Consider the following 26,079-nt stretch of genomic DNA (forward strand, 5'->3'; position numbering starts at 1 on the left):
ATGTCAATGGTTCATAATTATTTATCTGTAGTAATTATCTACTTATTTGTAACAAATAGTAATTCACGTTAAGTAAAGCAAGAAGCAAATTAAGTAAGGAACCTGATCTGTGCTTTCTGTCAATCTAGATGTGAAAAGAGAAGTAAATTGTGGAATTTTGCATACTTTCTTAAAATCTTCAACTTTTATGATGACTCCAGGAATAGCAGGACTTGAGTTCCAACATTAAACTCAGTGCCATGGGTTCATATCTAATAATTGTTCATGGTTTGAACAAGAGGTAATGATTGGCAGTCATTAAGAATAATCATATTGTTACAAGGGTACTTAAGCTATAAATGACCAGACTTAACAAATATAATAGGCAATTAATGTGCAAAAGAAGCAAATTTTTGGTCAGTATTTGTCGTAATGCACAATTCATGTTGTATTTTCCTTTGCTACAAAATGATGGCTGATTTCCAACTAAATAAAGACGTGCATTCAGCCAGTGTTATTTTTAGCATTAAATTCAGTTTTTGCAGCATTCCTCCCAGTACAATCTTCAGGACTCCCAACCCTTCATTCTACTACCAGAGGAAAGACTTGAAAAATATTGCAGCAATGGAAATAGCAAGGTGCATACAATATTGCAAGCACAGAGATATACTATAGAGGGTGCTATCAAGCACCCAGCAGGGTCCCAAAAAGAAAATATCAACACTATCATGTCATTGATTATTCAGAACATCTTCTATTTTAACACTGGCAAAACCAAAATCATTCTTTTTTTATAAAGCAAGAAATAATTTGCATTTATATAGCATCTTATTATGTCTTTCAGGATATCCTAAAACACTTCACAACAAATTACTTTGAAATGCTACATATTTGAATGCAGCAACCATTTGCACGTACCAAGGTCAGAAAGAACAATGAAGTGAACTGATCTATAATCTACATTTTGGTTATGTGACTGGGGGAAAGATTATTGTCCAAAATAAATGGTGCAATGGGATCTTGAATCTCTGTTTGAATAGGTATACCATATTCATTATAATGGTAAAAACAATGACTGCAGATGCTGGAAACCAGATTCTGGATTAGTGGTGCTGGAAGAGCACAGCAGTTCATTCAGGATTTCAAAGCTCCTTGGATGCTGCCTGAACTGCTGTGCTCTTCCAGCACCACTAATCCATATTCATTATAACCTGTCTGAGCTGCATTCATCAGCATAAATATTGCAGCTCCAAATCTATCTAAATTTAAATAGCAATAAATATAGGTGGAATCTTGTATACGGGGCGGTCTCAACCATTGGCTGGGAAGCCTGGAAGAAGCCAACATCACCTCTCTTGATAAAATCCACTGTAGTTTGTGCCATACAGACACCTAGTGGATTAGCAGTGAGCCTACTTGTGATCTGTTTTCATAAAGCTAGTAAGAATAGAGCAAATTATCCAGAAACATGCAATGATTCATCATTCATGAGGTAACTTGTTCTTGTACAAATGGATAGCTTATTTGCAAATTAATAAAAAACTGTGTCAGTAACAAGTTTTATTTTACCAAAGTGTGATCTTGACCAAGGGACCCATGGCAAAATTCCAGCTGCTGGGAACTGCCACCCCACCAGAGGATACCGGTACGACATCTGCACAAGGCCTCACTTCAAAATGGGCAAAAATGAGGACTGCAGAGGCTAGAGATTAGAGTCAGGAATGAATGATGAAGGGCTTTTGCCTGAAACATTGATTTTACTGCTCCTCGAATGCTGCCTGACCTGCTGTGCTTTTCCAGCACCACACTCTCGACTCACTTCAAAATGGGGCCTATGCGCAGGTATGTGATAATGGAAAGTGGATTGCAGGAAGGGAAGGTGGCTTTAAGCAGTTACCTCTTTCCCAATGTTGGATTCCTCATGCAGGCATTAAGAGACTTTGAAAGAGCAAACACTCCTCATCCCCCATGACCTTGGGAGTCCATATATAAACATTATTTGTTATTGTCTGCACATGATAAGCTTCATTCAGTTGATACCAGGCTATCCATGGGCTTTCCCTCTGCATACTTAAATAGGGTAGAAGCAAATGGTGGAAGGGCCTCTAATTGCTCCATACCTGCCCTCATATATGTGCCTGCCATAAAACTCAACAGGGTGGCAGGTATAAGATTCCAATCTATTTTTCTACATGAAATTAACAAAATTTCCAGAATCCATGGGAGTAAATGTAACCCCTCTGGAAACAGGAACCACAAGACAGTTATCCTGTCATAGTATTAGAAATGTGGCAGCAGTGCAGTTGCGATATCACATGTTTCAGCAGGATCCACATAGATTTATGAAAGGGGAACTTTGTTTAACAATCTTGTTCAAGTTCTTCAGAGTGTAAATAGCATAATGCTTAAGGGGCAACCAATTGTTTGAAGTTTTAGAAGGCATTTAATAAAGTTGTCTACAATAGGTTAGTGTGCAAGACAAGGGTTTAGAGTCATAGAGTCATAAAGATGTACAGCACGGAAACAGACCTCTTGATCCAACTCGTCCATGTCGACCAGATATCCCAAACTAATCTAAGTCCATTTGCCAGCACTTGGTCCATATCCTTCTAAACTCTTCCTATTCATAGACCCATCCAGACGCCTTTTAAATGTTGCAATTGTACCAGCCTCCACCACTTGCTCTGGCAGCTCATTCCATGTACGCACCATGTCTGTGTGAAAATGTTGCTCCTTAGGTCTCTTTTATATCTCTCCCCTCTCACCCTAAACCTACACCCTCTAGTTCTAGATTCCCCCCACCCCAGGGAAAAGATTTTATCTATTTATCCTATCCATACTCCTCACGATTTTATAAACCTCAATAAGGTCACCTCTCAGCCTTCGACACTCGACTGAAAACAGCCCTAACCTATTCAAACTCTCCCTACAGCTCAAAATTCTCCATCCCTGGCAACATCCTTGTAAATCTTTTATGAAATCTTTCAAATTTCACAACATCCTTCCGATAGGAAGGAGACCAGAATTGCACGCAATATTCCAAAAATGCCCTAACCAATGTTCTATACAGCCGCAATATGACCCCACAACTCCTATACCAATAAAGGAAAACATACCAAAAGTCTTCTTCACTATCCTATCTACCTGCAACTCTACTTTCAAGGAGCTATGAACCTGCACTCCAAGGTCTCTTTATTCAGCAACACTACCTAGGACATTAACATTAAGTGTATAAATCCTGCTAAGATTTGCTTTCCCAAAATGCAGCACTTTGCATTTATCTAAATTAAACACATCTGCCACTTCTCAGCCTATTGACCCATCTGATCAAGATCCCGTTGTAATCTGAGGTAACCTTTTTCGCTATCCACACATTTCCAATTTTGGTGTCATCTGCAAACTTACTAACTATACCTCCTATGTTCAAATCCAAACCATTTATATAAATGATGAAAAGTAGTGCACCCAGCATCGATCTTTGCGGCACTCCACTGGTCACAGGCCTCCAGTCTGAAAAGCAACCCTCCACCACCACCTATTATCTTCGAGCCAGTTGTGTATCCAAATGGCTAGTTCTCCCTGTATTCCATGACATCTAACCTTGCTAATCAGTCTCTCATGGGGAACCTTGTCGAATGCCTTACTGAAGTCCATATGGATCACATCTACCACTCTACCCTCATCAATACTCTTTGTTACTTCTTCAAAAAACTCAATCAAGTTTGTGAGACATCAACTTGATGCACAAAGCCATGTTGACTATCCCTAATCAGTCCTTGCCTTTCCAAATACATATGAATCCTATCCCTCAGGATTCCCTCCAACAACTTGCCTACCAACAATGTCAAGCTCACCGGTCTATAGTTCCCTGGCCTTACCACCTTTCTTAAATAATGGTACCACGTTAACCAACCTCAGGTCTTCTGGCACCTCACCTGTGACTATCGATGATACAAATATCTCAGCAAGAGGCCCAGCAATCACTTCCCTAGCTTCCCACAGAGTTTTATGATACACCTGATCATGTTCTGGGGATGTATCCATCTTTATGCTTTTCAAGACATCCAGCACATCCTTCTCTGTCATATGGAAATTTCTCAACATGTCACCATCTATTTCCCCATATTCTATATCTTCTATATCCTTCTCCACAGTAAACAGTTATGCAAAATACTCATTTTGTATTTCCACCATCTCCTGCGGCTCCACACAAAGGCTGCCTTGCTGATCTTTGATGGGCCCTATAGGTTTATAGGATTGCGGATAATATACTGAAATAAAGCAGACACAGTAAGAATAGATTAGATTACTTACAGTGTGGAAACAGGCTCTTCGGCCCAACAAGTCAACACCAACACGCAACCCACCCAGACCCATTCCCCTGCACCTAACACTGCGAGCAATTTAGCATGGCCAATTCACCTAACCTGCACATCTTTGGACTGTGGGAGGAAACTGGAGTACCTGGAGGAAACCCACACAGACATAGGAAGAATGTGCAAACTCCACACCAACAGTTGCCCAAGGTAGGAATTGAACCCAAGTCTCTAGCACTGTGAGGCAGCAGTGCTAACCACTGTGCCACCATGCCAAACAACTAAATTTCAGAACAGTAAGTTGCAACAGGTGGAGTATCACAAAAATCACTGCTTGGGCCTCATGTAGTTAAATTGTACAACAATGCTGAAGTGGGGAACCAAATATTGAAGTTATCTGATGATATAAACTGAGTTGTGACAGTAAGTTCTGAATGGAACATAAAACGGCTGCAAAAGGATACAGATAGGTTCAGGGATTGGCAAGCAGTTGACAAATGGAGCATACTGCAGGGAAATGTGAAAGTTAGAAGACTGTAAAAGTAGAATAATTTTCTAAAGCACATTATCCACACATTTTTTAATTCAAAGAGACCTTATACAAAAATTAACAAGTTAACCTGTAGTTGCAACAAATAATTAGGAAAGCAAATGGTATATTCAACATGATTGGAATAAAAGAATGATATATAAAATTTTGCTGATCTCGTACCTTGAATATTTTGTAATAGTTTGGTCTCCTCATCTAAGAGAGATGCCTTAGAGGGAAGGAAGAACAATGGAATCAAATTGCAAGGTATGATGTGATGGGCATCATGGAGATGTGGCTGCAAGGGGATCAGGATTGGGAGCTGAATATTTAAGGATATACATCCTATCGAAAATATAGGCAGGTGGGCAGAGGGGGTGAGGTTGCCTTATCAGTAAAAACCAAAATTAAATCAATAGTAAGAAACAAAGTAGGGTCAGGTGGTGTAGAACCTGTATTGGTAGAATTGAGGAATCACAAAGGTTAAAAAAAAACACTGTTGGAGTTATATGCAGGCCTCCAAACAGTAGTCAGGAAGTGGGGTGCAAGATACACCAGGAGTTAGAAAAGATGTGTAGGAAAGGCAAAGTTACTGTGATCATGAGCTATTTCAATGTGCAGATCAACTGGGAAAATCAGGTTGGTAGCGAATTGCAAGGAAAGGAATTTGTGGAATGTCTACAAAATGACTTTTTGGAGCAACTTGTGGTGGAGCCCATTAGGGAACAGGCAATACGGGATTTAGTGTTGTGCAACGAGCAGACTTGATAAGGGAACTTAAGGTTAAGGAACCCTGAGGATGCAGTGATCATAATATGATTGAATTCACTCTGCAATTTGAGAAGGAGAAGATAGAATCAGAGGTAATAGTTTTACAGCTGAATAAAGGCAACTACAGAGGCATGAGGCAGGAGCTGGGTAGAATTGACTGCAAGAGGAGTGTAGCAGGAAAGACAGTGAACAGCAGTGCCAGGGGTTTCTGGGAGTAATTCAGGCGACACAGCAGAGATTCATCCTAAGGAAAAAGAAGCGTGGTGCAGGGAGGATGAAGCAACCATGGCTGACTAGGGAAGTCAGGGATGGCATAAAAGCAAAAGACAAAGCACATAATGTGGGGAAGGGCAGTGAAAAATCAGAGGATTGTGTAATTTACAAAGACCAACAGAGGGCAACAAAAAAAGAAATAAGGAGAGAGAATTTGAACATGAGGGTAAGCTTGCCAGTAATATAGATTAGATTACTTACAGTGTGGAAACAGGCCCTTCGGCCCAACAAGTCCACACCACCCCGCCGAAGCGCAACCCACCCATACCCCTACATTTACCCCTTCACCTAACACTACGGGCAATTTAGCATGGGCAATTCACCTGATCTGCACATCTTTGGACTGTGGGAGGAAACCGGAGCACCCGGAGGAAACCCACGCAGACACGGGGAGAACGTGCAAACTCCACACAGTTAGTCGCCTGAAGTGGGAATTGAACCCGGATCTCTGGCACTGTGAGACAGCAGTGCTAACCACTGTGCCACCCATAATAGAGGAAGACTGAAAGAGTTTCTTTAGATAGAAACAGGCAAAAGAGAGGCAAAAATGGACATGGAACCACTGAAAAATGATGCTGAAGAGAAGGTAGTGGGGAACAAGGAAATGGCTGAAGAACTGAATAATTACTTAGTGTCAGTCTTCCCAAAAATTCAAAAGAGTGACAGGGTAGAGCTGGGTATAGTGGCCATCACCAAGTAGAAGGTGCTAGAAACCTGAATGGCCTGAAGTTGGATAAATAATCTGGACTAGATGGACTACACCCCAGAGTTCTAAGAGAAACAGCAGAAGAGATAGAGAAAGCATTAGTGATGATCTTTCAGGAATTGCTAGAGTCAAGGAGGACGGGCAAATTGCCAATGTGGTGCCAAGAGCGAGTAGGCAAAAGACAGACTATTACAGACCAATTAGCCTCACCTCGGTGTGGGTAAGATCCTGGAATCCATTGTGAAGGATGAGAATTCTGAATGAAGTGTATGGTAAACTAGGGCAAAGTCAGCATGGTTTCATCAAGGGGAGGTCATGCCTGACAAATCTGTTAGAACCCTTTGAGGAAGTAATGAGCAGGTTAAACCAAGGAGAGAGTGTGGTGCTGGAAAAACATAGTAGATCAGGCAGCATCCAAGCAGCAGGAGAATCAACGTTTTGGGCATAAACCTTCATCAGGAAGGTGCCCCACAGGAGGCTACTGAGTAAGATATGGGTCCATGGTGCTGGAGGCAAGGTGCTAACATGGATAGAAGATTGATTGTCTGGTAAAAGCAGAGAAAGGGGATAAAAGGGTCCTTCCCAGGTTGACAGCTAATGACAAGTGGTGTTCTGCAAGGCTCAGTGTTGAGACCACACTTTACACTTTGTACATTAATGATTTAGATGAAGAAACCGAAGGCATTCCAGCTAAGAGTGCACATGATACAAAGATAGGTAGAGGGACAGGTAGCATTGAGGAGACAAAGAGACTGCAGGAGATTTGGACAGGTTAGGAGAGTGGGCAAAGAAGTGGCAGATGGAGTATAATGTGAGAAAGTATGAAGTCATGCACTTTGGTAAGAAGAATAGAGGCGTGGACTATTTTCTAAATGGAGAGAAAATTCAGTAGTCTGGTGCAAAGAAACTTTGGAGTTCTAGTCCAAGATTCTCTCAAGGTAAACTTGCAGGTTGAGGAAGACCAATACAATGATGGCATATATTTTAAGAGAACTTGAATATAAAAGCAGGGATGTATTTCTGAAGTTCTATAAGGCTCTGGTCAGACCACATTTGGAGTATTGTGCGCAGTTTTGTGCCCCATATCTCAGGAAGTATGTATTGGCCCTGGAGCGGGTTCAGAGGAGTTTCATGGGAATGGTCCCAAGAATGAAAAGCTTGTCATATGAGGAACGTTTGAAGATTCTGGGGTTTCTACTCAATGGGGTTTAGGAGGATATGGGGTATCTAATTGAAACATACAGAATACTGAATGGTCTGAACAGAGTAAATGAAGATGTTTCCACTAAGAGACTAGGATCGAAGGGTACAGCCTTGGAGTAAATGGAAGTCTTTTCCAAATGAAGATAAGGAGAAACCTCTTCAGCCAGAAAGTCATGAACCTATGGAATTCATTGCCACAGAAGACTTTGGAGGCCAGGTCATTGAGTATATTTTAAGAGTTAGGTAGATAGGTTCTTGAGTATTAAGGGGATCAAGGGTTGCGGGGTGAAAGCAAGAGAATGGAGTTGAGAAATTTATCAGCCATGATTTAATGGAGGAGCAAACCCGATGGGCTGAATGGCCTAAGTCTTATGGTCTTCACAAAGGTTCATTTGATCATTCCATGGAGACAGAACAAGCTAACATTTCGAGTCTAGATGACTTTTCATCAGAACTCTGACAAAAAGTCATCTATCTCAAAACGTTAGCTTGCTGTCTCTCCATGGATGTTGTCTGACTCATTGTGATCTCCAGCATTTGTGTTCATTACAGGTTCCAGCATCTGCAGAAATTTGCTCCTTCATTAGACCAATTCTAGGGATGAAAGCACTGTCCTTTGAGGAGAGATTCAGTGGAATAGGTCTTTATCCTCTGCAATTTAGAAAACAATGATCTTGAAATATACAAAATTCTTAGAGAGCTTAACAGGATAGATTCCGGACAAGGAAGAGAAGCGAGGAGAAAGTGAGGATTGAAGAAGTGTGGTACTAGAAAAGCATAGCAGGTCAGGCAGCATCCAAGGAGCAGGTAAGTCGATGTTTTGGGCAGAAGCCCTTCATCAGGAATGAGGCTGCTTTCCATGGTCGAAAAGTTTGAAACTGGGGCTCACAATCTCAGGATAAGACATTGGCCAACCAGGACGATGACATAAAGGGAGACCTCTTCACTTACAAGGTTGTGAATCTTGAGGAATTCTCAACCCTACAATGTACTTAGTTGACTATATTCATGAATGAAATTGACTGATATTTGGGCACTACGTTAATCAAAGTGTGAGGTAAGATGGGTAAGTAGAGTTGATGCAGGAGTTCAGCAAATTATCTTGTTGAATATTGATGAAGACTCACTGCAATATACTTACATCAAATCTGTTCAGATCAGATTCCTGCATACTGAATAATTTTTGAGAATGATTTATCAAGCCACTCCCTTTTCTAGAGTATGCATCAATTATTGACTGAGAAAAGCTGCTCCTCTTCTGTCAATACTACTCTTGAATTAGCCATCTTGAGGAAGTACCTTGGGATAACTCACCTTCTGTTGTGAAGAAGGGTCACTGCTCCCAAAATATTAACCCTGCTTTTTCTCCGCAGGTGCTGCCCAGTTTTCCCAACTATTTCTGTTTTAATTTCTGGTTTCCAGAATCCACAGTTCTTTGTCTTTTGTTTCGTTTAGTAACTACACATCTCAATGTTGTCATTAACATTTGGAATATTTTTCCTGCCATGTATGTATCTGACACTAAGTCTTAATATATTGAGAACGATAGAATACCTGAATAATATTGGGTTATGAATCATTCAGGAAAACACTGTTACAATGCAGGCAAAAGAGATATTGCTATAGTTCTTCAATTTTTGCTTCCTACCTTCATAACAAAAATCCCATAACAAATGTCTAATATTACAATTATTTTTATGCAAATTGGCAATATGCCATACAATATTCTAAAGTACTTGTTCCTTCCTTTTCTAAAAACTACTTTTATTTTTGTTCACTATTCATGGCTTTTGTTTGCCATAAAACATCCATGAATTGCCATGTGTGGACCATAAAATACATTAAAAGGACATTATTTGATCAGCTACCTTAAAATGCTGCAGTTTTTTCTGGACCTCTGTTGTCCCTTCTTTTTCTTGCAGCAGGCAGGAATTAAAGATGAAAAGCTCTGTATCTCTCATCCAACATTTAAGCTCTTTGATCCTGACCTCCAGCTGCCTCACCAGGCTACTGCTTTCAGGTGACAGAAGATCACATGTTCCTGTCCCACTCGGCCCCATTACTGTGTGCTGGGTTTTCTCTCTGAGCGTTCTCTGATACAGTAAAGAAAATATCAATTAGCTTTGTATACTGTGATTAGTTTTTAAGGTTGCTATTGACAAATCATCACTTATTGGTAAAGGTACTGGCTAGAAACACTAATGCCTTTAAAAAAGTCCAATTAAAAATCAAGTTTGAGACACAGTTCAGTGTACCTGCTGTGTAAACGAACAAAAACAGTGTGTTATTTCAACAATTTTTAAAATTACTATACTGCATTAATTAACAACAATTAACAATCATCTAAAAACAAAAGAAGCCAAATTGAAACTATGAATTAGATGATAAATCCCCACAAATTAAACTGTCCACCCACAGCATAAAATAATCTTTGGCAATTTTGGGAGCAATAGTCAGCACACTGGGTGTGGGAAGGCGTATGGCATCCAAATACAATGAAATCATTGTACACAAATAGTATCAGACTAATCTATTCAAGAAAATGTTGGATGAAAAATTCTGGCAAACCAGTTCCTTATACCATGGGAATACTAATAATATAAAGCCTCACAGAGGAATTCAGATTTAGCTATTGTTTTCTGCTGTGACAAATTTACCAGCAGCAGCAGACTCAATACCCTGAGAGGGGTGTTTAAAAAAAGAATTTATTGCCACTTTTTGTTCAGGAACAGTTTGCAATCATAAATTCTTCATAAGCGGAATACTTCTGAGAATGGTCTGTCTTCATAAATATACGACAGAGGACATCAATTTCATTTAATTCACAATTTGTGGCAGCACAGCAGATGCCAATGCCTTTTTTGATAGGGTTGTTTAATATGCAATTGAGATGGAGTAATATGCAGCACAGGGGACAAAATTTCCTGGATTAAACTCTATGCATCACTGATATTTTATTCTATCATTTTCTGTATCAGATTGTTCACTTCAGATGAAACCAACATCAAATTCTTTTCCAGTTTTTTAAAAAAACTATTTTTAAAATTAACTTTTGAGTTTCTTATGCATATATCAATTCAAACTAAATGATGGCAATGTTAAATACTTTTTCATTTGTTTTTATAGTTTAATGCATAACTTTCGCTACAACAGATCCAAACTGCTGAATGTTCACAGCTACCCAGGCTCCCTGTGTAAATTAAACCTTATATTGTAATAAATGAAAGGGAATTAAATTCAGTTCCTTCATAAGAGCCAGAAATGGCACAAGTAGTAAAAGCATCCAGTTCTCATTTTCATTTTATTTCCATTATTTTTATTGAAAAGCAATGTCATCATTTGGTGTAAATTTATTTACTTAATTAAACCGTTTGTGTAATGTTATGATAGATTGGGTAAATTATAAGAGAGTCAATGAACAAAAAGGAGTAAGACTGCAGTGTTTTTCCTTGTACACAGCAGTGATGTAACGGCATGATCATTACTATTTCCTCTGCTCCTTCCAGTTCTTGTTTGCTTCCCTGCTGCCACACTTTTTAGTTTAGAGGCTCAGTTTAGAGGCCAAGTTAGCATGGAGTGCAGATTTGTTTGTAGCTTCCATTAGCATTAAACCTACAAGAGGTGGTGCACATGCAGAGCAAGGATGGCCATGTTAGTTTCTTTGTGTTATGATTCAATGTTCTGCTTCCACACCACAATCCATTCAGAGTTCTGACCAAAGACTGGAAAACTCACCCAAGTGTCATAGCTAATCATCCATGCTGAGATGCAAGCTTATTACTCTGAATTTGAAAACAATGTTTTAATATTCAGGACTAGAAGTATAAGTATGAGAGGAACACAAATTGAGGTTTGGATTTATTTTCTCATGAATCCGTAAAGGCATCCATAAATATGCTCTTTATGTGTTTTAGTCTGTCTAAACTTTCTCTGATTTTGTAGGCCAGTTTATGATTCAAGAGTCAGAAATTTCTTGAGAAACAAGACAAAACCATAGAATGAATTTCCCCAGCTCTATGACCACTGGCTGGGAGGCAAGACGACTGATAATATGATGGAAAAGGTGATGGGAAGGGAGACTGATGTCATGAGCACCATATCCTGACACACTGACATTTTGTCAAGTCAGATAACCTCACCACTCTGTGGAGAGACTGCCAGGCAAACTCTGGTGGCTAATTTTGGGGAGGCCCTCCTTTCTGATGGTTCCCTGAAGGGGTCATTTCAGCAATGGTCATTTCCTTTGCTAAGGCATTTCTACTGTTGCACTGCGGTTAGCAATGATTAATTTTTGAAGAAAGAACTTGAACGTAGCAACTAACCAACAAAAGTACATGACAAGATTTCACATTCTTTGCACAAACACAAGCTTTATTATAAATATTTTAAAAAACAAACATTGACTTAACACTAATTTAAGCTATGAATTCAATTCTACATTTTATTTTCCTCAAGAGTTCCCTGATCTTAAGAAATCTTGAAGGCTAATTCACCTTTCTGATGGTCAACTCAAAATGTATGATGCAGCCCTCCAGAATTTACTTCAATTTTGGATAGTATTGTGGCTCGTCCTTGAGGTATAAATTACAAGGGAATACCTTTACTATCTTTTGGCTAATTAATACTTCAGTTTTCTTTTTTTAGACTGTGTGATTGTGAACTCTTCGGCTCCTAATTGTAGCTTTGGACACACGTGGACTGTTTCTTCCCTGGCTTCTGTGCACCTCTTTCCAAGCTATCTTTTTTAATCATTCATTCATGGGATGTGGGCATTGCTATCTGGGCTTCTATTTATTGCACATTCCAAGAAACTCAAACTGACTGGCCTGCTAGGCCATTTTAGAGGGGAGTTAAGACTCATTGACATTTCTATTGGTCTGGAATCACACATAGGCTGGATGGGGTACGCTTAGCAGATTTCTTTCCCTAAAACACATTGAAGAGGATTTTCATGCTTGTACCTGTAGTGCTTATAATGAGGTCAGCCAGATGGACCTCACAGAATAAGAGTTCCCTGTTTAGAGCTGTTAGCCTGTTCCAAGCAGACAGTCTTGGCTGACAGATACAAACAGGAGAGTCCTTTCTTCGTGGTGGTGGAAATTGAATAACGATTCGTACACCTTGTGTCTCTCACTGTGTCTCACACCTGCACACACACACCATAGGTGCTGGGGAAAACATAAGCGCTACCGCAGTGAAGCGGTAGTGTGGGGGTTAAGAAAAAAAAACAGGAGTGTCAAAGGTTCTGGTCACTCTTGAGAGCTGGCTCTGAGGAAGCCAGACCAGTAGTATGCATGTGTAAATAAAGGATGACTTGGTGATGGGATACTGGTCTGTGTGGAGTTATTTCAGTGCCTAGTGAAGACCTGGCAAGTGGAGGAAATGCTGGGCAGGACAAAAATGTAAATAACTTTATATCTAAGCCAGTACTGCACCTACTCTAGGGTGTTTAATGGGACACTGTAGATGAAAGATTATTCTGTATCTAACAATCTCCTTCTATCCTTTCCTTTGACTCTTGAATATGGACCTTTACTCAGTATTTAACCAAAGGCAGCTATCAAATATGCAGTATCATATTCAAAGAGGAAGGGGCACAGAATTTAAAGACCTCATAAATGGAGGCATCAGAAAATAAACTAAAAATGGATGTGTTAAAAGAATGGTTGCATTTGGAGGACAGGTAATTCACAAGTTTAGTGATATATCGTTGGATATGTTTTTCATGTGGCAAGAGCATGATGAGGGGTGCTACTTCTTGCCAATCAATGAGAGGACATTATCAAGAAGGCAAGACTTACAGTTACAAAGGAAGTCAAAAGACACAGGGTTATTGCAGAAGCACATTTACATTGCTGGAAATGATTCAAGGAAATCTGGTATATTGTTGAATGTTGTAATATGAAGCTTGAAAAATCACCAATGAAATGTGAGAAAATGTTGTCAATCCTCTCCATTTGTTATGAGCAGGTACCAGAGTTAATGAAGAGGCACCCAGTGCATGACAGCAGAGGCCCCAACTCACTATCATTGATCACTGCATTTCCAAAAGTGACTAAATGGTTCGAACAGGAGATGCCTAAATGGCATGATGCTGGACTTAAAACTGGCACAAAATGGCAAGTGTAGCTGAGAGTATTGACACTGTATATGTCTGTCTTTGCAAGTCAAGGGACAATACCAGCAAGTGGAGAAAAAATAGGTGTATATTTACATTAATGGCTGATTACTGAGGTGGTAATGGAGCAAGAAGGAATTTCAGTAGCATATTAAATCCCTCAGATGCCAGATGGTAAAGAAAATGTCAATATTTTGCTTAATAGTAGACTTTATACATATGCAACATTGCATTCTGTAAATCTTTCTTTCTTACCAGTATCTCAGAATTATTTTTTATGTCTGCTCAATATACTTAATCAATGCCAACATCTGTGTAACATATGAACATAAGAAAATAAGAAATAGCGTTAGGCCATTCAGCTGCTCAAGCCTGTCCAATTCAACAAAATCAGAACTGATCTGCCCCAGACCTCAACTCCTCTTTCACAGAAACACAGAATTAGAAATTAGGAACAGGAGTAAATCATTTGGCCCTTGAAAACTGCTCTCCCATTTGACATGACCATCACTAATCCTTTACCTCGATATCATATTCTTGCTTTCTCCTGATATCTCTTGATACCTTTAAAAAATACCCTATTCAGTGGCTTGGCCTCCACAGGTTTCTGTGGTAGTAAGTTCAAGAGGTTCACTACCCTCTCCATGAAGAAATATTCCTTCATCTCAATCCTAAATGGCCTACCCCGTATCCTTGAACTATGACCCCTCGTTCCAGACTCTCAGCCAGGGAAAACATCCTTTCTTCATCTAATCTGTCTAGTCTGTCCAGTCTGCAAGAATTTTATGTAAATTAATGAGTTCATCTCTCATCTTTCTAAACTTTTGTAATGACATGCCCAGTCAAACCAATTTCTTCTCATTTTTCAGCCCTGTCATCTCCAGTACCAGAGTCGAGTGTGGTGCTGGAAAAGCACAGGTCAGGCAACACATGAGGAGCAGGGGCATAAGCCCTTCATCAGGAATCCAGTACCAGTCTAATGAACTTCTGCTGCACTTCCTCTATGGGATGCATAGAGAGACCAAAACTCCATGTGTCATCTCACCAAGGTCCTGTTTAACTCCAGTGAAAAAGCCTATTTCTGAACTCAAATCCTATTATAATGAAAGCCTTAATGCCATTTCCCTTCCAAATTGGTTGTCTGCCTACTTTCACTGAAGGGTGTACAAATATATCCAGATCCTTTTGTACACACACATTTCCTAACGTATCACTATTTAAATAATATACTGTCTTTCTGTTTTTCACACCAAAGAGTACAACTTCATTTTAGCCATGTCATATTTCATCTGCCATGTATTTTCCCACTCAATAAATCTGTGTGAATCACTTTGAAGTCTCCTTGTATCCTCCTCACAACTCAAAATCCAACTCAGTTTTATGGCTTCAGCAAATTTAGAAATGTTGTACTTGGGTCCTTCAATCAAGTCTTTCATTCAAGTCATTTATATATTGTCATGAATAGCTAGTGCCCAAACACTGATACTTGCAGTGACCCACTCATCACTGCCTGCCACCTGAAAAAAGACCCATTTATTCCCATTCTCCATTTCCTGTCTGTCTACCAATTCTCAATCTATGCCAATATATTACTCTGTATCCCATTTGCCAGCTCCTCACAGCTCTCAATTCCTCTTGAAATACTTTAAGTGATCTAGCCTCCACAAATTACTGGGATAGTAAATTCTAGACACTTACTAGTTTATTGGAAAATAAATTAATTTGCTTCTTAGTTTCACATGAGTGCTCTCTTATTTTCCCTGGAGTAATTATACTCTCTGGAGTGGAAAGATCTTGTCAACATCTACTCTGTCCACAATTACTTACAATGTTTATTAATAATTTGAATGAGGAAGGTGAATGTATAATAGCCATGTTTTCAGATGACACAAAAATAGAAGGGAAAGCAAGTGGTAAGGATGACACAAAGCGTCTGCAGAAGGATAATAGATAGGTTACATGAGTGAAAAACTTGGCAGATGGAATAAGGTATGGGTAAGTGTGAAATTATGCACTTTGGCAGGAAGGAAAGAAGAGCTGAATATTATTCAAATGGAGAAAGACTGCAAAAAGCTACAGTACTGAGGGATTTAGAAGTCCTCGTGTAAAGCTAGCATTCAAATTCCAAGGTAGGGGAGAAGGCAAATAGAATGCTTGCCTTTATTTCAAACGGATTGCAAGATAAAAATAAGGAAGTTTTGCTAAATTATACAGGGGACAATTTAGATCAAACCCAGAATACTGTGAACAGTTTTGGTACCCTTCTCTGAAAACAGATATAATGACATTGGAGGCAGTCCAGAGAAGGCTCACTTAGTTGTTCCTCGGAATGGTTGAGACTATCTTATGAGGAGGTGTTCAGTAGTTTGAGCCTGTACTCATTGGAGTTTAGAAGACCGAGAGGCAATTTTATTGAAACATATAACATTGTTCGGTGACTTCAAAGGGTAGATGCATAACGATTGTTTCCCCTTGTGGGAGAGTCTAGGACAAGAGGGCATTACCACAAAATAAGGAGTCACTTATTTAAGTCAGAGATAAAGATGGATTTCTTCTTTCAGAGGGTTGTGAATCTATGGAATTCTTTACTGCAGAGGACTGTAGGGATTGGATCATTAAGTATATTCAAGATTGAGACAGATTTTTAATTTGTAAGGGAATCAAGGTTTATGGGGAAAAGATATGAAAGTATCAGATTAACCATGATCTCACTGAATGCTAAATAAACTTGATTGAGTTGAATGGGCTTCTGCTCCTATGGCTCAAAATCTTGCGAGTATGACAAACAGTGGTAGCAGCATATAATCAACAGGGCTAAGTAATCCCACAAACACCAGGTCATATCCAAACTCTACCCTGCCACCTCCAATCATGAACTGTAATGAATAATTAAACATCTAACAAGAAGAGGCTCAACAAATGTCCCCATCCTTAATGATGAAGTAGCTGAGCACATCTGTGCAAAAGTCAAGGCTGAAGCATTTGTAATAATATTCAGCCAATGGTGCCTACTGGATGATTCATCTCAGCCTCTCGCTGAGTTCCTCAGCTTCACAAAAGCCAGTCTTCAGCCAATTCAATTCACTTCAGATGATAGCCGGAAACAACAGAAGGCACAAGATACTGCAAAGGCTATGGCCTCTGACAATATTCCAGTGACAGTAATAAAAACTTGTGTTCCAGAATTAGTTGTGTCTGTACCAAGCTATTCTAATACAGTGTAGCATCTGCATTTTTTGCTTTTACTGGAGAGATTCTCTCTAGGCAGTGACAAGATGGCAATTTACAGATATTAACAATTGTTAAGTGCCTTGATAAAGAAACACCTGCCTCACAAGCATTCAGACTTTCCTCTTACCAAACTCACCAAACAAGCCTAATATCAGAAAAACTTGACAAGGAAACCAGAATGGGTAACTGGTAGATTCAGCTCACTATTTGCTCTAAACAACTTCCATGTTGCAAATGACTAAACCATGTCCCAGGGCATCAATGGGCACCAGTTACATGTACTCATCCTGCACAGATGTTGGCATCCAGCACCTAAGAACCTCTCATGACCATGCTGGTACTCCTCTGATGTGCTAACAGTGTGCCCTGGAAGCATTGGCTTGCATTGCAGAGTGGACCAGCAACTCGAAGTGAAAGGTTGCAGTGCACAGTTTTCACACAGGCACAGGTACCCAGCTTGATGATTGGACTTGGCTGTATTTTTGTGCTGTTCACTTGTTCTCTTAGCTCTTGCTCATTTATCACCTTAGTACATTCTTATAGCATCCCCAACCTACCTTGCTGTGCCAACTGGAGCAGCCACGAAAACAGACAACTGGCCTTGCTGCTGAGTGATCCTCAGCATAGAGGGCACAATTTCCGACCAAGTGGTCAAGTAGCTATCCTATAGCACTGACCCTGTGTGTGTTTTGTGCCCTATAGGCACAGCCACTGCTGGTCAGCTGATTGACAGCTACAACTTGGTGACCGCTTCACAGAACATCTATGTTCTATCTGCAAAAACAACCCCTGAGCTTCCAGTTGTCTATCACTTTAACACACCACCCTGTTCCCCAGCTAACATCTCCATTTCAGGTTTGCTGCAGTGCTCCAGTGAAGCTCAGCGCAGGCTGGAAGAACAACATCTCATTTCCCACTTGGGGACCCTGCAGCACTCCGGACTGAGTACTGAGTTCAATAATTTTAAGGCCTGAACTGTCCCATGTCCTAGCCCCTGACCACACACACCAGGCCTTGTTATCACATAGTCTGCCACTACACACTACCTATTGTTAGCGACTGACAGCCTCCATTAACAGCTATTCACATTATCAGCCAGATCGTTATCGACTCCCTTATCTGTCCAACTATTCTTCTCTCTCTTTGGGCTCTATCCCTACTATCATTTACTCCTTACCCCTCCCCCACCCTATTTTCTGCATATAAACTGATATTTTCTGAGCTATCATCAGTTCTGAGAAGGGTCACGGGATCCGTAACATTAACTCTGATTTCTCTTCACAGATGCTGTGAGACGTGCTGAGCTTTTCCAGCAACTTCTGTTTTTGTTTGTGTCAGCTACAATGTTGTGCACATAAGGAGCCAAACATTAGGGAGGTTGAACGAGGAGGGGCAAATGACAGCATTATTCCCTCTTCTTCCAGATAATGCAGTAAGCTCTCTTAGCACAGATATTCATTGAGCCCACTTTGTGGCCATGACAGGCTGCCAGATGTTGTGAAAATGCTTGTAGTGCCTGGACAGAGAGATTCATAACCAGATCTAAGTTAACGTCAGGAATATTTATGCATAGACTGAGAGTGATGTAAAAGATATTTTCACCCAAGGCACCAAACTGCTCTCAATTTTTTTTCTTTCTCTTTCTCTATAAAAATTGGCAAGTCATACTGTAGCTGTACAGAACTTTAGTAAGAATATTATGAACAGTTCCAGTTGCCACACTACCAGAAGAACATGGAGGTTTTGGAGAAGGTACGGAAAAGGTTTACCAGGAGGTTGCCGGGTTTGCAAGGTATTAGCTATGAGGGGAGATTAGTCTTCACATAAACATTGCAGAAAATGTGTTGCTGGAAAAGCGCAGCAGGTCAGGCAGCATCCAAGGAGCAGGAGAATCGACGTTTCGGGCATGAGCCCATCTTCAGGAATGTGGAAAGTGTGTCCAGCAGGCTAAGACAAAAGGTAGGGTGGAGGGACTTGGGGGAGGGGCGTTAGAAATGTGATAGGTGGAAGGAGGTCAAGGTGAGGGTGATAGGCCGGAGTGGGGGTGGGGGCTGAGAGGTCAGGAAGAAGATTGCAGGTTAGGAAGGAGGTGCTGAGTTCGAGGGATTTGACTGAGACAAGGTGGGGGCAGGAAAATGAGGAAACTGGAGAAATCTGAGTTCATCCCTTGTGGTTGGAGTGTTCCTAGGCGGAAGATGAGGCGCTCTTCCTCCAACCGGCGTGTTGCTATGGTCTGGCGATGGAGGAGTCCAAGGACCTGCATGTCCTTGGTGGAGTGGGAGGGGGAGTTGAAGTGTTGAGCCACGGGGTGGTTGGGTTGGTTGGTGCGGGTGTCCCAGAGGTGTTCTCTGAAACGTTACGCAAGCAGGCGGCCTGTCTCCCCAATATAGAGGAGGCCACATCGGGTGCAGCGGATGCAGTAAATGATGTGTGTGGAGGTGCAGGTAAATTTGTGGCGGATATGGAAGGATCCCTTGGGGCCTTGGAGGGAACTAAGAGGGGAGGTGTGGGCGCAATTTTTGCATTTCTTGTTGCAGGGGAAGATGCTGGAAATGGAGGTTGGGTTGGTAGGGGGTGTGGACCTGACGAGGGAGTCACGGAGGGAGTGGTCTTTTCGGAACGCTGATAGGGGAGGGGAGGAAAAAATATCCCTGGTGGTGGGGTCCGTTTGGAGGTGGCGGAAATGACAGTCGGATGATACGATGTATCTGGAGGTTGGTGGGGTGGTAGGTGAGGACTAGCGGTGTTCTGTCCTGCAGGCGATTGGAGGGGCGGGGCTCAAGGGCGGAGGAGCAGGAAGTGGAGGAGATGCGATGGAGGGCATCGTCGATCACGTCTGGGAGGAAATTGCCGTTCTTTGAACAAGGAGGCCATCTGGGTTGTTCGGTTTTGGAACTGGTCCTCCTGGGAGCAGATGCGGCGGAGATGAAGGAATTGGGAATATGGGATGGCGTTTTTACAGGGGGCAGGGTGGGAGGAGGTGTAGTCTAGGTAGCTGTGGGAGTCGGTCGGTTTATAGTAAATGTCCGTGTTGATTCGGTCGCCCGAGACAGGAATGGAAAGGTCTAGGAAGGGGAGGGAGGAGTCTGAGATGGTCCAGGTGAATTTGAGGTCGGGGTGGAAGGTGTTGGTAAAGTGGATGAACTGTTCATCCTCCTCGTGGGAGCACGAGGCAGCGCTGATATAGTCATCGATGTAGCGGAGGAAAAGGTGGGGGGTGGTGCCAGTGTAGCAGGCAGGCATAGCTGGGGCCCATACGGGTGCCCATGGCTACTCCTTTGGTTTGGAGGAAGTGGGAGGATTGGAAAGAGAAGTTGTTCAGGGTGAGGACCAGTTCAGTCAGTGCTGCCTGACCTGCTGCGCTTTTCCAGCAACACATTTTCAGCTTAAGGGATCCTTCTATATCCGCCACAAATTCACCTGCACCTCCACACACATCATTTACTGCATCCGCTGCACCCGATGTGGCCTCCTCTATATTGGGGAGACAGGCTGCCTGCTTGCGGAACTTTTCAGAGAACACCTCTGGGACACCCGCACCAACCAACCCAACCACCCTGTGGCTCAACACTTCAACTCCCCCTCCCACTCCACCAAGGACATGCAGGTCCTTGCACTCCTCCATCGCCAGACCATAGTAACACGATGGTTGGAGGAAGAGCACTCATCTTCCGCCTAGGAACACTCCAACCACAAGGGATGAACTCAGATTTCTCCAGTTTCCTCATTTCCCCTCCCCCCAGCTTGTCTCAGTCAAATCCCTCGAACTCAGCACCGCCTTCCTAACCTGCAATCTTCTTGCTGACCTCTCCGCCCCCACCCCCACTCCGGCCTATCACCCTCACCTTGACCTCCTTCCACCTATCGCACTTCCAACGCCCCTCCCCCAAGTCCCTCCTCCCTACCTTTTATCTTAGCCTGCTGGACACACTTTCCTCATTCCTGAAGAAGGGCTCATGCCCGAAACGTCAATTCTCCCGCTCCATGGTTGCGGCCTGACCTGCTGCGCTTTTCCAGCAACACATTTTCAGCTTCTGCAGTCCTCACTTTCTCCTTCACTTAAACATTGGAGGCTGACCGATGAGTTGTTAGAGGTTTACAAAATTGAGAGGCATGGATAGAATGGTTATGGAGTTTTTTTTCCCTACGGCAAAAATGTCAATTATTGGGGATATATATTTAGGGTAAAAAGGGATAAGTTTAAAGGAGATGTGAGAAGCAAGCTTTTGCACAGGAAGTGGGAAGTGCACTGCCAGAGTAAATGGTACAAACAGATACAAAAGCAATTTTTAAAAGACATCTTAATAGACACATGAATAGACAGGGAACAGAGGGATATGGAGCACATGGAGGAAAAAGGTTTAGAAAGTCATCATATGTTGGCTCAGGCTTGGTGGGCTGAAGGGCCTGTTCTCGCATTGTGCTGTTCTTTATTCTTTGTTCCTTCCTAATACTGTACTTCTCAGTGCATTTCCCCATACTTGCCTGCCATTTCTGCTGTGCCCTATGTGGTTGACGAAATAGTTGCAGTGGATTGAAGAGTGTGTTCATTTGTTTGGCCGGCATGGATATTTCAGCATCCCAACAACAGCAGTCCAGGTCATCTCCCGCAAAGGCTGGGATTCTCTCCTCATGGGGTTGAAGACACGGATATCAAGCAGCCCCCTTCTCCAAATCCTGGAGGAAGCACTGACCTCGCAGGATCTAGTATTGCATCTGGCTCTGCTACTCCACAGGGAATAGGATGCTTCTCCTCTGGACTATCCTGTCTACCAGGAACTGCAGGTCCCTTTTAAAAAATCTTGCTGCCATCTTCCCCTTCTCTGCCTTTATCCGACTCTGTCTATCAATGAACCAGGCAGCTTTGGAATGCCAGTGTGAGCCCTGGTACACAGTCACCTTTGAAATATAGTGCAGATGGGAGGTATGGTGATCTTTCAGTGAATGTCCACTGAGTGATGAGTTGTTCCGACAATGCATGTGGTAAGTTGGGATAGAAAACAGATGTGAACGACGCCATTAGAGATGGTGAGGGTGTTGTAATTGGGGCAAGAAAACTTACTGAGTCCTGAGGTGAAAAGTCCTCTAAAAACTAAACGCAACTGGGACATAGCAAGAAAAGTACAATTCAGTGCTTTGTGTCCTCTTCTCAATTTGTTTTCCAATCCATCTATGTGTCATTTTTGTTTTTTATTCATTCATGGATGTGGACATCACTGGAAGGCCAGCATTTATTGCCCATCCCCAGTTGTTCTTGAAAAGGTGGTGGTGAGCTTCTTGAACTGCTGCAGTCCACATGCTGTAGGTAGACCCACAACACCCTTATGGAGGTAATTCTGGCATTTTACTTTGCAACATAAGGAATGGTGATGCATTTCTATATCAGGATGATGAGTGGTTTGCAGGAGAATTTTCAGGTATCGGTATTCCCATATATTTGTTGCCCTTGTCCTTCTTAATGGCAGTGAGTATCATTTGGAACCTTGGTGAATTACTGCAGTGCATCTTGTATATAGTACACATTGCTACTACTGAGCATCGGTGGTGAAGGAAGTGAATGTTTGTGGACATTGTGTCAATCAAACAGGCTGCTTTGTCCTTCGATAGGTATCAAGATTCTTGAGTGTTGTTGGAGCTGCACTCATCCAGGCAAGTGTGGGGTATTCCATCACACTCCTGACTTGGGCATTGAAGATTGTGGCAGGTGAAAAAAAGCACGCTGGTGGTTTGGAGCCTGGAATGACACTCCATTATTCTTTCCTGATTAAAAATCCAATTCCCTGTATTGGCAGGGGCCAAGAAGAGTGCTTAGGATCCAGTGGTGGATGTCAATGGCACATTCTTTGTGCAAGAAAATGTCTGAAATCCAGGAAGAAGTTTAGCACAGCTATCAAGTGTCTCTGTCAATGAATACTCAACCATAAAATTCATGGGCTTCATCTTACCATTAGAACGGTTACCAAGCTTGTATCCAAAATTCACAGGTTGCACAAACTATCAACTGTTCATTGAGTCATAGAGTCCTACAATACGGAGACAAACCATTTGGTCCAAACTGGTCCATGCTGACCAAAATGTCCAGCCCAACTGTGACATGCACATTACCAAACATTATGCACCACATTCACCACTTTATTACAGGCAAAGGTAACACGTAACATGAGGCAACACAGGGGAGAAAAAGAGGACGACAAGTGCCTATGTTTTAATGCTAACAAAGGAGACAGTACGGGCCATCATTGGAAGGAGCATTGCTGAGTCCATGGCCACTGATTGGACTGAAGTAATCAATGATAATCAGCATATGTGCCCTGTTCTTTCATCTAACCTCTCCCTCATTCTGAGCTCTTCTGACTCATTAGCTGTAGATAGTGTTAACATGCACTTCATACTTTCTCCTTGCCTCCTGCCAAATTCCAATCTATGTTCCTTTACATTTCAGACATCCAAGAACCAAAGTCTTCTCAGTCTTTAGAGCAAAATAAAGAAAACAGTGAAAATGATGACACACTGTCACTCAATTTTACACTCATAACAACTAATATGTAGTTTAGAGGCTAAATTACAGGAATGGTCTGCACCTGGTGTATCAATGAGGCCAAATGCACAGAAACCAAGGAAAAAAAATACTAGAAGGCATACACTCTTAGATACATTGTTCTACTGCAGAGACCACAAGTGAGCAATCAGATGGGCTAGGCTACAGAACAAGACTGACGAATGTTCACAACAAATATCTGGTGCAAGAAAAGCTTCTCAGACAGCCTACGATGTGTGGAACCATTTGTGCTCATTTTATCTACTTGTCTTCGGGTAAAAGGGATTAAACTATTTCTCTCTTCATAAAGTGTCAGTTACACACCTTATACAGTAGTAGGCTGCAAAATGTGAGCTGTTGATCTTTACCTCCAGTAGCCACCAGGAAGGTGTGAGATGGATAAAAATTAAAAGTCACTGGCACTCTGACAGCCACAGGCAATGTATTCCTTGCCCTATTTAAAGTTTGCAGTTTTGGCTGTGGCATGAGACAGATCATTCTGTGAAACAAGAAATCTTAAGCATCAATTGTCATTAGAGAAAAGATATAAGAGAATTGTTTCCCAAAGGCCCTGCATGGCCATTGCTTACTGCTGTGTGCTTTTGTGGTAATGTTTTCCTCAAAACTGCATGTATGCACAATTCACAGCGACCCAGTGGGTACAGCACAGGTTACTCTCATGCTGCCTTCTTTAAGATTCCATGTATGTGTGGTTATGAAAAAATATTAAATGTATACTTTTTTAAAAAAAAATTCTCTTCCTACAAATCAGCCTTATTGATGGGCTTTGTTGTCTGAGGGGCAGGGAATGCTGTAGAAATGCCTCCAGCCCAAAAGCAGATAAGTAGATGCTGCTCAGGTGGGTTTGAGACCAAAAGGTGTTGTTGGGTATACTGTGGTTTGAATGATAGGCAGGATAGAGATTACAGTTTTAGGAAGATAATTCAGAGAAAGAGATAGAGGGCTGGAGAGAGAGAGATACAGAAAGATATTGGGGATCAGGGAGAGATCGAAGAAAAGACAGAGGTATAAGAATCCTGTCAGAAGGACTACTGTAATGGGGGTAGTTTAGAGAGGCTAGAGGGAAAGATGGAGTTGATGAAAGAGAGATGACTCGTTGGAGAGAGATCAAAGGGGGAAATAGTGTGTTGTGAGATAATTTGGAGGGTAATCCAAGATGGAGGACGGGAAAAATTTCTGGCTGTAAGAGCTGCTTCTTTTTTTGAGGTATTTTAGGTGTTGAAGGTGATTTCCTTGAATTCCAGGAGCAGCAATTACTGTTTTAAATGCTGTTGCATTGTTTTGGAACTTTGGAATAAAAAAGTCAAAACAACAACAGAAGTTTGAAAGGGAGAAGAGCAGACAAAGGAAGCACGTGGTGAGGACAGTGCAGGAGAGACAGAGAAAGAGAGAACCTGCACAGTTACTACCTTTGCTGTTTGAATTCGTGTATCGCTGGACATCGGAGTGTATCTGGGAAAATTAACAAACAGTGAAATTCACAACCAATCTTGGAGGAACTGTTGGGTGAAGTTCACAGCACAGAATCAGATAAGTTAATTGTTGTTTTAAATCTGTCCAAGAGAAAGGCTGCAGTAGTGAGTATAGTGGATTCTTTCTTGATTATATGTTTTTTGGAGATAAGTCTCTTGATTAAACTTAAAATATAAGCCATAACTATTAATTTAACCTGGGCAGTGTTTGTAGAGGAATAAGACGGTGTTATTTTCTGGGTCTGTCGATTGTGAAGGAGCAAAAATGGCCTTTGCAGTGATATGTACTTCTTGTCAGATGTGGGAGTTTAAAGAGAGTTTAAGGGTTACTGCGGATTATATCTGCCATAAATGCTGTTGGATGCGAATCTTATCAGATCAAGTGGATCGGTTGGAGAGACAGATAGAAGCGATGAGGAATTTGCAACAGCAACAGTATGTGATGGATGGCAGTTATAGGAAGGGGGGCAAGTGTCAGATACAGTCACATTGATGGGTTAACTCCAGGAAGGATAAGAGAGGGACACAGCTAGTGCAGGAGTCCTTTGTGGATATACCTATGTCAAACAGGTATGCTGTTTTGGAAAATGTAGGGGGTGATGGATTCTCAGGAGAACGTAGCACGAACAGCCAACGAGTAAGTATTGAGTTTGACTGTAATGCAACGAGGGGTATGGTGGCTTCCAAGAGATCATTGTGTTAGGGGATTCTGTAGTCAGATGTACAGACAAATGTTTCTGTGGCCAGCAAAGAAAAAGCAGAATGGTGTGTTGTTTCCCTGGTGCCAAGATCAAGGATGTCTCAGAGAGGGTGCAGAATGTTCTCACGGGGGAGAGGGACCAGCAGGAGTTCATTGTCCACATTGGAACCAACGATATTGGAAGGGAAAAGATTGAGATTCTGAAGGGAGATTACAGACAGG

The 26,079-nt window shown here is 41.7% G+C and overlaps 1 protein-coding gene across 4 annotated transcripts in view; it reads right to left on the reverse strand.

Annotated features, from left to right (window-relative positions):
- The window catches only part of akap6 (A kinase (PRKA) anchor protein 6), a 413,822-nt gene that overhangs the window by 57,891 nt on the left and 329,852 nt on the right, over positions 1–26,079 (reverse strand). For all 4 annotated transcript variants that reach the window (XM_072568962.1, XM_072568965.1, XM_072568963.1 and 1 more), the window contains one exon: positions 9,646–9,870. In XM_072568962.1, the coding sequence (XP_072425063.1) occupies positions 9,646–9,870 (225 nt within the window). The remainder of the gene's footprint in view (positions 1–9,645; positions 9,871–26,079) is intronic.

Source organism: Chiloscyllium punctatum, chromosome 4 (genome assembly GCF_047496795.1).
Source record: "Chiloscyllium punctatum isolate Juve2018m chromosome 4, sChiPun1.3, whole genome shotgun sequence".
In the NCBI taxonomy this organism is placed as follows: domain Eukaryota; kingdom Metazoa; phylum Chordata; class Chondrichthyes; order Orectolobiformes; family Hemiscylliidae; genus Chiloscyllium; species Chiloscyllium punctatum.